Raw genomic sequence first — 12,441 nt, 5'->3', positions numbered from 1 at the left:
GGGAGTGAGACTGTGGGACCTATAGCCTGCCTGAAGGAAGAGTCCAGGGTAGCACAACAACCAGACAGCACTTTAGAGTGATTGCCCAGGCCATGGGCATAGGCAGCTGATGGGGAGCATGGCCAGGAGGGATGCAGCCTGACACAGCAGGGCTGGGCTTGCCACATCTGAGAAGCAGAATGGAAGGAGTTAACTGTCTCTTCTAAGAGAGAGTAATAATGAAACTTGGTGACAGAGCTGATGAGGGAAAATCAGAGATGGCCCAAACCCCACAAAATGTCAATACTAGGTCAGGCCTTTACAGCTCAGCATTCTGCTTCCAGCCTATCCAGACATCCTGCCGTGACCCCAGAGACCACGCTGGATTTCTCAGACTGAGAACCAGAGTATGGAGCCACTGCCCTAAGATGAGCACTGGACCACCAAGGGGTCCCCTCTCCACCCACTCACCAGAGCATTGGAGCTCCAGGAACAAAGGGAGGTGGGAGAGCCAACTCTGACCATCTCTTTTACCATTTCCCATCTCTTGGTTCTGAACTTCTGCATCATTATTCTGTTGTGGTCACACTTTGCCAAGTTCAAGTACCAGTTTGGGGCCTACTTGTTCCAACAGCTGCAAGGTCGACGCCACGCCAGGTGTCACCACAAGCTGCACATGGGCGTGAAGGCAGCCTAGACCCCCATGCTCAGTAGGCTAAGGAGTCAGGAGATAAACGTCACTTTTAACCCTTCTTGTCCTATTTATATTTTCGTTTCAAAGTAAGTCCCAAAGGCCAATTTTACACACTTGCTATTTGGTTTGAATTTTTAAAAATCAATTTTTTTTCATAAGTTAGCTTTCAAACACAAAATACTGCCTCATTTCTCACATTCATCTTACCCAACCCTCTCCACCTTATGTGTCTCAGCACTACCCACAGTTCAGGCCCTGCCTCCCACCCACAGAGAAAGCCAGAAGTCAAAAGTCAATGTCAAAGGCTCTAGGATCAACAAGATCTGCTGATTCTGTGACTTAAGGCAGTTTTTATCCTAACTATTGCCATCTGTGCCTCGTCTGCACACTCTCTACTTAAACAGTGTCTTTAAATTGACTTACTTTTTATTTGGTTCCAAATAAAACTTCACGTAACTACCATTATTTTTTTTAAAGGTACTACCTGATATAAATAGAAGGGAGCATTATAATAAACACAGACATTAACATAACAGCATATCACCAGCCACCACCTGGGACATTTAGCAGCCACTGTGCTGGGTTCCCACACTTGGGTCCCTGTTTCCCTACCAGAAACATCAGCACCCACTGGCACTCTGCCCTTCTTCCTCTTCTGTGCCAGGACACTGCACCATCCAGGATGCCACTTTCAAGTCCTCCCCTATAACACTCTTTGCTGTGCCTGTCAACATGACAACTGGCATCTTGAAAAGTGACATCCTTGAAAATTCCTCAGCCTGATAAATTTCCCACTTAATTTGAAGAGTGACAATGACAGCCACCTTTCCCCACACTGACTGAAAAGCTCACAGTGCTTTCTTCACTCAATAGTAGTCCCTGACTACTTAGCAGGTAAGGCCAGTTGAACACCAACTATCAGAAAATAAATTTCAGCCTAACCCTGAGCGAACTCCAGAAGGAAGAGGCATGTGGCATAATTAAGGCAAAGTGAGGCTTCTGCGGTTGAGAGGAACCCACAAACAGGTCACATCTAAGGCTTTCCTTCAGTGAACACCACTTCTGGGTTACAGGAGAGACTGCCAGGTCCTCTTCAGAGGGCATCCTGTGTGGCAGCCCTCTCCTGCTAGTGTAAGCCAGCACACCCTGCTCTGCTCATGGGTGCTCAGCCCCCACAGCCATGCCCGACAGGCTGAGGACACCTTAATGGGAGCTAATGGGAAACACACCTGGTTCCAGGTTTCGGAAATCAACTCAGTTTTATATGAAAATAAAAAAGAATCATATTCTAGAATAATATTAAAGTGAATTTCTAAGAAAATATAAGGCCACAAGTATACACCTATTCCTGAGAAAAACATCAGCAGAAAGGGTATGGGTGGGAAGGGGCAGCTGGCAAAGCAATGGGAATGCACAGGGGACCCAGTCTGAAAGCACCGCAGTCCACCCAGATGGGACCTGGAACACAACAGCCCTCACCAGGCTAGGAAGCAGCACCCAGCGGGAAGCAGCTTTCCCAGGAGGGCAGCCACAGGAAGGGGGCTGGGGAGAACTAGCAAAAGGCTGAGCAAAAGATCAGAGATGCCTCTGGGAATTCGCCTGAGACGCCCAGGAGACTCAAGGAACTTGAGAAAAAACTGGCAGGGCCTGGGAGGTAAAGGTGACCAGGTGACAAGGCAGAAAAGTTCTTCTGTGACTTCTGGTGAGAGCAGGGGCGGTTGATGCTAACATGGGGCTCGTGAAGAGAAAAGCAGCCAGCTGCCTACGTGCAGCCATCTCTCAGTATGGCATAACCTTGCTGGGTGCCCATCAAAAACACAGCCAGGAACATTCCCAGCCATGGACACCAGATGTATCTATTGAGTCAAAGACGAAAAACTACTGCCCATGAAAACACCTGCGTGTGGGAGGGGCGATCAGAAAGAGACGCCCCATTCACTGGGCACTGCCCCTGTGCAGAATGAGACGGCTGTCCTCTGTGCACACAGCTTAGAGGAACAGGGCTCCTGAAGGTGCCTGTGGGAGGGCTCCAGGCCAGTTAATTCAGCTCAGCAAGACCAGACGTATCTTCTGCCATCTTACCAGGTGACCCTGTGACTACCAGTGGCCTCTCCAGGTAGGCAAGTTCCCCTAAGAATCCAAGATCTGTCACCTCTTTTGAGATGTGGGGGGAAACAACTGAACTCCAGAAAAACTGCTATCAAAGTCCATGTATAGGTGACACAGATGGATTCCCAAATCCATGAGAAGCACACAACAATAGACACGAGAGTGCTGCCACGCAGGGCTGTCCTTTCTTTAGGAGTGTCTACTCTCAAATTCATGTGTGTGAACTATAGGCGTGGTCCAGACAATCACTGCTCATGACAGAACTAATCCACAGGCATCATGAACTTGGTGGATGAAGGTGAACCCACTGGCTATGTTTGAAGTGGTGGGAATTTAGCATGGACTGCATGCCTGCACTGGGTGCCTCATCTCACACAGATATGTCTGGCTTCAGTTACAACTGGCCAGGCACAGAAAATAGGTGCAATTTTTAAGTTACATAAAATTTGAAGTATGGCATACCAAGAGTTAAAGAATCCAAAGATTTATTTGTAAACAGTACGCATTTATTACTTACATAGGAATTTCTAAAACAAATACAGGGTGTATAGGAGAAATAAAGGCTTGGAATTTAACTGTCAAAGAAGGCACAGTGGCTGCTATAGCAAGGGCTTAACGCTGTTTTAAAATGAGCTTGGAGCCCTGGCCGGGAGACTGGATTTAATATCGTCCCATGCACAAAAGTTGTTGGTTCAACTTCCAGTCAGGCACACGTCTGGATTTGTGGGTTTGATCCCTGGTGGGGCCCATGCAGAAGATGGCTGATTGATGTTCCATTCTCACATCAATGTTCCTCTCTTTCCCTTCCTCACTCTCTAAAAATCTTTTTAGTTGTTAACCCTCACCCAAGGATATTTTTTCCATTGATTTTTAGAAGGAGTAAAGGGGTACTCCAGGGGGAGACAGAGAGAGAAACATCAATGTAAGGGAGATACATGGATTGGTTGCCTCCCACATGGCTTGCAAGTGAGGTACATACTCTTGACCAAAACTGAACCCACAATTCTTCAGTCTTCAGGCTGACGCTCTATCCACTGAGACAAATCAACCAGGGCACTCTAAAAATCTTTTTTTTTTTTTTTAAATGAGCTTGGTGCTCCATTTGTGGGCGAAGTGGCAACCAATTGTTGGGCCACATTCTAAAGACCAATATCATTTTTATCCCAAGTAGTTATTATAGTGACAGTGTGTTCAAATAAATATGTGTTCAGTGAAGCAGAGGAGAGAAATGTATCCCATCCTCCTTCTTGAACACAGTGTGACAGTCTGACTGTGATCCCTGGTTTCCCTGGGGCCTCCCACATCTGAATGCTATGGAACACTTGCTGTCCTGTCCAGACGTCACAGCTGCTCCACTTCTACTACCCTGAATCCTAATTCATTTACATTGACATTAATTCACAGGAACATTATGCACTGATTCCATTAAACAGAAACGCAGATGAGCATATAGTTAAAAACATAAACACTGTGGCAGAGGAAACAATCCACCAAGCCACTCCTCTTTCCAATCCTCCAAAAGACCACTGATCTCTAAATACCCATAATCCATCAAGGGTCAAAGGTAAATTTAAAGGAGAAGGCAGGAACCTGTGAGTAGCACCCAAACTGTGCGACCATCTGATGCACTTTTGTATTCTATCCACTCAGTGAGAGAAGGGAGCCCCACACTGTGGCAGAACAACTTACACCATTCACTGCAACACCTTCAGTTTGACACCCTGGTCTTTTATGGCTAATTAGAATTCCAATAGGGTACACATCAAGCACACGTTTCTAATTCATCCAATCTGATTTTTTTTAAAATGACCTTGGCTCTTCAGGTGATGGAATAAAGATCACTTCCTCTTAACTAAAGCCTTCCGATATTTTATTTCCAGAATATGTTTCAAAAAGAACATGTTAACTATGATAGAGACTAAATACAGATTGAACTGAAATACATTCTTGAAACAACTGCATCACTGAGACCCAGTTCCATCATGCTCCAGCAAGCAGGTGGGTCTGAAAGGCCAGATGCAGGAGCCACTGGCTCTGACTGTGCTCAGCTCAAGCACATGGAACAGTGTGATCTCGACAGTTGTGCACAAGCTCTGTCCCCGGCAAATGGAGGAGCTGCACCCTGCTTTCAGGAGAGACTTCAACCAGCTATATCGGCAACTGAGTGCCATTATTCTCCTCCACTGCCTTTTTAAAGACAGGTTATAGCTTAGACATTTTTCACTTTAAAGAAGCTCAGATAAAACAAAGATAAAACTTGGAAGTAATTTTAAAGGTGAAACAACTAAGTTCAAATACTTGGCTTACATGCCCATTGATCCTCAACAGCCCAGTAACAATAACAAAGGCCAACTCTGCATGTAAAAGCAAAGCATTGTATGAGATTACACACACACACACACACACACACACACATACACACACACTCACACACACCAACACACACATACACACATTCACACACACCAACACACACATCCACACTCACATACCAACACACATATTCATACACACCAACACACACACTTCTGAAAATACACACACATACACATTCACACATATATTCAAACATACACACCCCAACACACACATCCACACACACATTCACACAAACACATACACACACCCTTCTGCTAGGATACCATATAAATGAACCCACTAGCAGGAAGGTGGGCCTTCACTGGTGATATGAGAATTCCAGATTTCTGTATCATTACAGCACTGAGATGATACTTATGAGTGCTGGGCACTGCATGTACCTCCTTCATCCAGTTAAGCAGGAGGAGGCTGTAGCTCTCTGATGAGAAGACTCAGAATAGCTAAGCCCTTTGCCCAGGGGCACGTGGTGAGGAAGTGCAGAACTCCAGGCTGAAACTACCTGTGCTGGGACTCCCACCTCCTGTGCCACTTTGGCTATCCACCAAGTTCCCACTCCTTTCCCTCCTTCCTTGCAAGGACCCGAGAAGCCCAGGGACCTTCCCTGCCTGAAGCCACATGCAAGGGGGAGGCCCACCCTGAGCCCCAAGTCCCTGTCAAGCTGCTGCTCATCCGGGCACCTGCCTGGGAAGCGACCCTGGCCTCTGAGGTATGAGAGAAAGTGTGTGAGGGTGGCCACCAACTTGCAGAGTGAACACCAGGGAAAGCAATCCTCCTCTCCCTGCTGGTGCTTGAGGACATGATGCCTGAGCCACTACATCTATCTCGAGACCCAGTGGGTGTGGCCAAGGGTGAGACCTACATGGTAGCAAAGCAGAAGGATGGATGAGTATGCATTCCTAAGGACAGATGGCACCACCTGACAAGCCACCCACCCACTGCCACCCACACAGATGGCTCACATCAGCTGCACAGGCTGCCTGTGACCTGCCCTCAGAGCCATAACTGGTATGATGCTCCTTCCTTGGGACCTGAGGCTTGCAGCCTGAGTTTGTAAGATGGCAGCCTCCCACCGATAGAGCGTCTGCAAACCTGGGGCAGACGGCAGCCAGGGGGGTTGGCGCTGCTAAGTTTGGGACCTTTGTCTCTAATTAGCTGTGGAATAGACCGAGAGGAGGACTCTGACCGCAAATCCAGTCAGCCAGTCAATCTGAAGCCTCTTTCAAGTGTACTACCCATAGTAATGGTTTGCCCCTGAGGAGGAAACCCTGAGGCCCCCTCAATGTGACTAGCTACTGGATGAGCTAAAAAATGGATGAGATATACTTACTTAAATGAGATATACTCAACCCCTGGCACACAGCAGGCACCCAGTTAGGTTATTCACTAACTGCCGCAAGTTGAAACAACACTAATGTGTCGGAGGAGCTGTTTCCACCCCCGGGGTCCTTTTGAAAACAGGTCTAAGAGGGACTTCGCTGTGATTCATCTGTCATGTCTCCAAAGGCTGGTGTCTGCCCCTTGTCATTACAATGACCGCGAGTCAGCCAGCTGTCTGCCATCCTGTGATCTGTCTGGCTTTTGGTAAAGGCTTCCAGGTATTGGGCCTCTTACTCTAGAGTCCAAGACCAAACATAGCACAACACCAGACAGTCAAGCAGAAGAAAAAGGACAGGAACAGAGCCTGAGAACACCTCCTGATGCATCACTTCCTGGATCTCTGTCACTTTGTCCCTGTATCAATTCTTAAGGGCCTCCAAGTAGTAATTGTCACCCACTTTAGGATTATGGTGACCTTTTTATTTTAAATTAGAGGCCTGGTGTATGAAATTTGTGCACTGGGGAGAGGGGGTCCCTCAGCCTGGCCTGCACCCTCTCACAATCCATGACCACTGGCTCCTAACTGCTCATCTGCCTGCTTGTCTGATTGCCCCTAACCTCTCTCCCTGCCTACCTCATCGCCCCTAACCACTTGACTGGCTGCCTAATCACCCCTAACCATTTGCCTGCCTGCCTCATCACCCCTAACCATTCTACCTGCCTGCCTCATCACCCCTAACTATTCTGCCTGCCTACCTTATCACCCCTAACCACTCTGCCTGACTGATCACCCCTAACCACTCTGTCTGCCTGCCTGATTGCCCCTAACTGCTCACCTGCCTGCCTGATCACCCTTAACCACCTCTGCTTCAGCCCCTGCCACAGCAACTTTCCAGAAGGATGTCTGGAATGCCATCCAGAAGGTCATTCAGCTATCTGATATAATTAGCAAATTATGCTCTTATTATTAAACATATTAAGAAGAAATCTTTGAATTACTCAATTTAGAACCTCACAAAACCCATTTAGGAAAACATGTTGCCCATAAACATCTCCATCAATGCTGGTTAAAGGGGTCACCTTGTAAAACTAAAAACAAAACAAAAAATAAACTGGCTGAGAAACATAGCTCATATTTTAGCTATTGCAATGCTTAGTGCTGTTCAAACAGGACTTTTTATAGATGCTTCTTAACACGTAATGACAAATATTGCAAACAGGCAAATGAAGAGACCAACAGTCCCAACCGTAGGTAATGGGTACTTGTAACTTGGTATAAAATTTCCAGGGGCTGCATAATTAACTGATTGGAAATGCACCTCCTCTCAGATGGCTCAGGTGAAAGGGAGAAGCTCTGCTAACCAGGTCAGGATTTCATGTGACTTTGATACCAAAACCCTGATGAAAAAAAATGCCACAAAAGATGCAGGAGGGTGGGGGAGGCGGGGGGGGGGGGGGGGGGAGAGAAAGAGACATGGGACTATTTCATGAACCAAACAGGAATGAATACATTTTATACATGATTCACTCCCAATGTCTACATGTAACTAAATTAATAAACAGTCTAAGCAGATATTTGCTTATTTACATACCTACAAAGTTTACATATCCCAATTGGTCCAAAAGAAAGTTTAAGGGGCTTCTCATTGGGAAAATAGGGAACTGTCTGATATTTAGTCACCTGCTACTGAGACATATATAGTATTTGCTGAATAATAAGATGAGTGTCCATCTAATTAATAAACGCAGCAACATTCAGCTTTGCTATGAGCAAGTCCAATGGAGAGTAAAGTACTGAAAGCCTATTTGGAAGTAGTTTTCAGCTAAAGTCCGTCACTTGTATAGGCTTGCTTAATGTACAACACTCCATGCAGGACTTCTGCTTGCCCAAGAAGACTTCCACTGATTGTCAAAAATTGGTGAATAAAAAACTTTACTTTTTCCTCACTGAAGGTGATCAAATATAAGATTAGATTTCATTCAGAGTCTTCCTAGAAACTTAGTCCTTATGAGATGGGCCTGCAAAGAAGAAAGGACTGGAGGTCACACTTAGTTAACACAACAAACAAAAGAGGGGGAAAAATATGACCAAACGCTCCCTAAAGCTCAGAAAGCATAAACATACACATGTGTGCCTATAAAGTCAACCAATAACCCCAAACTCCACTCAACAAAATATTAACCTCCTGCTCCTAAGTGGCATTACTAAATGTCTGATCCCTTGACACATTTTTTTTTAAATTCTACAAATGCCACCAGAGTTCAAAGAGCTGAGGTTACCTCCTAACCCCCTCATCAAAGGCAATTCCCATAAGATGAACTGGGAGAATATCTAAAACACATGGTCATCAAAATGTTTTACTAGAAGCATCATTCCAAATATTATTTGTTTCTTTGACCTTTAATTATGATACCTAGATAACAACAGCAAGGGTGGAGAGGAAAAGTTGGAAAATATGCAACAACACTTGTAACTGAATTTAATCACAATCAAAATCAAAGAAAAACTTAATTCCTCTTCAGCAGTGATCCTAAGTATAAATATGCCTTGACAATTCTTGACCACCCATTCTTCCTGATTCACAGAGCAAAGTATGGCAAAGCAAAGTATGCTATTTAACCCTATAGCTCACCCTCCAAGGGTTTAAGTTCTTAACCTCAGAGATACTGCAGTACTGAGTGATTCAGGTGGTAACATTTTCCCAGAATCTCAATATTATACACATTGGAAGGATTATTTAAGTAGTTAATGCACCACCAGCTCCTTAAATGGTCAAAGTACAGGAATACAGCTGTGTTCTCTAAAATGAATAATCGCAATAGACTGAGAATGTATTTTATTTCCTTCAAGAAACATAAAACGTGACTACTTTGTTTCTCACACCAACATCTACTCCTCCCCCACAAAGCAGTTTCCAAGGTGGCAGAGGGTGTGAAATTACAAGTTCTAAGTAGCCTTTGAAATCAAATCACTAAAACCCTCAAGATAAGGTCTTTGACTGAAATAGAAGCAGTGGGTGCTGTACAATATAGTTGCACTCACACACGCACGCGTGCACACACACACTAAAAAACAAAAAAACTCAAAGACCCGGGGAATGCAACCCTGCCTAAGAGCCCAGGAGAGAACCAGGGTTTCCAACAGACAGAGTCCAAGAAAAGATGGGCCAACACTCCTCCCATCTGCAGGATAACCTCTTCCCTCCTGTTAAACAGTTTGTACTTTGTGTTCTGCCTGGTCACACACCTTCCTCTGCCCAATCTTCCCTGGCCAGACAAGCAGGCAGGAGGCCCAGTCTTCCCAGGAACCGGAACCTGGAAAACATTAAGCACGAACTTTACCCAGGCAGGTGGGGGTGTGCAGGATAGTCTGGATGTCTAGAGAAAGAAAGTTTTTTTCTGGAAAGATGGGGGGGGGAGCAAAGTTAGGGGGGGGGGGGGTGGAGTGAGAGGGAGTACAGCCCCAGCCAGCAGAGAACCCAGGGACAAGAAGACCTGCTCACCCCTCGGGAGGATGGGATGTTGGCACACCTATGAACATATAACAAGGTTCCCTGGGAGCACGTGGCACCAAAGAGCAAGTGCAGGTGGTAGGAAAGGAATTCTAAGGGAAAGGATGGAAGGAAGGCAGGTGCATACAAGAAGTTCAGAAGAAAAAGGATTGGGGGGAGGGGAGAACTTGAAGGGTTACACTCATGGAGTCCTTGGAGAAAAGTAAGTTAAAGAACTGCAAGGAGAAGGTCATGTACAGCCACATGTGTTCTCCCCAGCCCCTCACCATTGCTCCCCACACCTGCAAGGACACACACAAACACACACACACACACACACACACACACACACACACACACCGGCGCCAAGAAGGCTACCCACCTTTGCCAGGGGCGCGTTTCTGCTGGTGGTCAGCTCGTGCGGACTGCCAGCCTCCAAAGGGAAAACTGGCGAGCCCGGGGCGCTGCCCATCGCACGGCCCCCGCCACCCGCAAGCTCGGAGGCCGCCCCCCAGCCGGGGCCAGAGGGCGCGGGAGGGCTGCCTCCGGGGCTGGCGCCAGCGCGGGGCCTCTGGCGAATGCCATCCAGCAGGCGCACCAGCAGGATGTTGGCGGGGAGCTCGTCCACGCCGCAGCCTACCAGGATGCGGCACTCCGGGCAGCGCAGCTCGCGGCGCGAGCACAGGATGCTCTCCAGACAGCGGCGACAGAAGGTGTGCTGACACGGCAGCACCTTGGCCGTGGTGTCCAACCGCTCCAGGCACACGGAGCACTCCAGCAGGTCCAGCAGCGACGACTCATCCATGTCCTCGCCCGTCGCCCGCTGCCAGCGCCACAGCTCCCCGGGCCTGTCGTGGTCGCCCTCGCTCTGCGCGGCGGCGGCGGCGGCCGCTTGGGACGCGCACAGCCCCGGCCCGCCGAGTAGCATGGGGAGGAGCTGGCGGCCGCGCAGCGGTCTAGGCCCCGGGGCCGAAGGCGGGCCCACCGCGGGCCGTGGGCATCAGGGTGGCGCCGCGGCTGCCGCCGGGAGCAGGGCTCCGCCAGAACTGCCTCCACGCCGGCTGGCGGCCCGAGGCTTGCGGCCGTCAAGGTGCAGAGTGGCACACCGACTGGCCCGCGAGGCCGTGGCGGGAACTGGAGTTCCGCACCCAGCGAACCAGCTCCGGGCCAACGGAGCCTACCTGCCCTTTGGCGCTCGAAGACCGCGGCTTAGGGCTAAACCATCGCTGCGGATCGTCCGAGCCGCGCAGTGCTCCAGGGGACCCGCCGGGCCGTCACGCAGCGGACTCTGCGCCCCAAAAGGCCTCCAGTGGCCAAAACCCCCCCGACAGGGAGTAAGGGGAGCGGCGGGGCAGGGCCCAGGGGTGCCGCGTGCGCGCTTCCCGGCGCCGCTGCTGAGCTGCAGCCCCCGCGGCGCTCCATGCGCCCTGGGCCCGCCCGCGCCTGGCCGCCCGCAGAGGGTCAGCCGGACCCTTCCTCTTCCTCCGCCGCAGGCACGTGCGCTGGGAGCGCGCTGGGGTCACGGTCGCTGAGGGGCGTGGGAAAGGAGAGGCGTTGTCCGCTGAGCTCCCTGGAACTCCGAGCCTGCCCTGCTGCGAGGCTTGACCTTGTCCCCTCCCAAAGTCTTCCCTTTGGTCTCCGTGAGCCTCGGGCAGAGATGTTTCCTCCCAAGGCTGCTGCGAAGGAAAAGTTTGGCAGGTGTTATCTCGACTGCCTTCGCCAGCGCTGGCCAGCAGCTCGGGGACACAGCCAACACCGAGCATCCACCTCGACGACCCCCGGAGCTCTCCTGGTCTGTCTCCTTTTCAGATGGCGCACAGGAGTGACAGCCCAGCAGCTGTGGGCATGTGGGTGCGGGACTCCCACAAAGCAGGAAGGGAAGGCGCTTGGGTTGGTGCCGGTTCCTCTAGGTGGCTGCTGCCTCTCCCCGGAGTCGCGGTCGGAGGCTGGCGCCGCTGACAGCCAGACCCACACCCTCGCGCAGGTCGCCGGGCTCCGCGCCTCCTCCACACACCGCGTGGCTGGCTGGCGTAGTGCGGGGACCCAGCGCCGCCTCGTGAACCCTGCTGCAAAATCTCCTCGGCTGGCACATAGGAGAGGAAATCTGTGTTCTTCTTTCCCACTCCCCCGCTTCTGCGAGCGTCAGAGAAACGGAAGTGCGTATGGAGGACCCTGAGAAGCAGGGAAGTTTGGCTGTGGGCTGGAAACGGCTGTCAAGGATTTCCTGCAGTGCGCTGCCCCCTTGTGGTCGCTGTGTGTTCATTCCCGCTCCAGCATAAATCCTGATCCATTGGGCGGCAGCTACAAGGCCAGGTTGTTGCCAGAGCCAATGTCAGAGGCATTCAGATCCCGCCTAGCAGTCAGCCTGACCTGTGGTGTGTGAAGTTAAGTGTAACTTACTTTTGAACTTTTCAGGGAGAAAATAATATTTGTTAAGGTTTAAGTGCCAAGAATGTGCTTATGAATTATCCT

At 49.6% G+C, this 12,441-nt stretch overlaps 1 protein-coding gene across 4 annotated transcripts in view; it reads right to left on the bottom strand.

Annotated features, from left to right (window-relative positions):
• The window catches only part of SH3RF3 (SH3 domain containing ring finger 3), a 215,440-nt gene extending 203,931 nt beyond the window's left edge, over positions 1 to 11,509 (bottom strand). For all 4 annotated transcript variants that reach the window (XM_036447977.2, XM_045584183.1, XM_045584185.1 and 1 more), the window contains exon 1: positions 10,352 to 11,509. In XM_036447977.2, coding sequence (XP_036303870.1) covers positions 10,352 to 10,897 — 546 coding nt within the window. In that variant the 5' untranslated portion in view covers positions 10,898 to 11,509. The remainder of the gene's footprint in view (positions 1 to 10,351) is intronic.
• Between the last annotated feature and the right edge of the window lie 932 nt (positions 11,510 to 12,441).

The sequence above is a fragment of the Pipistrellus kuhlii genome, unplaced genomic scaffold (assembly GCF_014108245.1).
Source record: "Pipistrellus kuhlii isolate mPipKuh1 unplaced genomic scaffold, mPipKuh1.p scaffold_m20_p_2, whole genome shotgun sequence".
NCBI classification, from domain to species: domain Eukaryota; kingdom Metazoa; phylum Chordata; class Mammalia; order Chiroptera; family Vespertilionidae; genus Pipistrellus; species Pipistrellus kuhlii.
The sequence above is the reverse complement of the archived record's forward strand: the minus strand, read 5'-3'. Positions and strand labels throughout refer to the sequence as shown.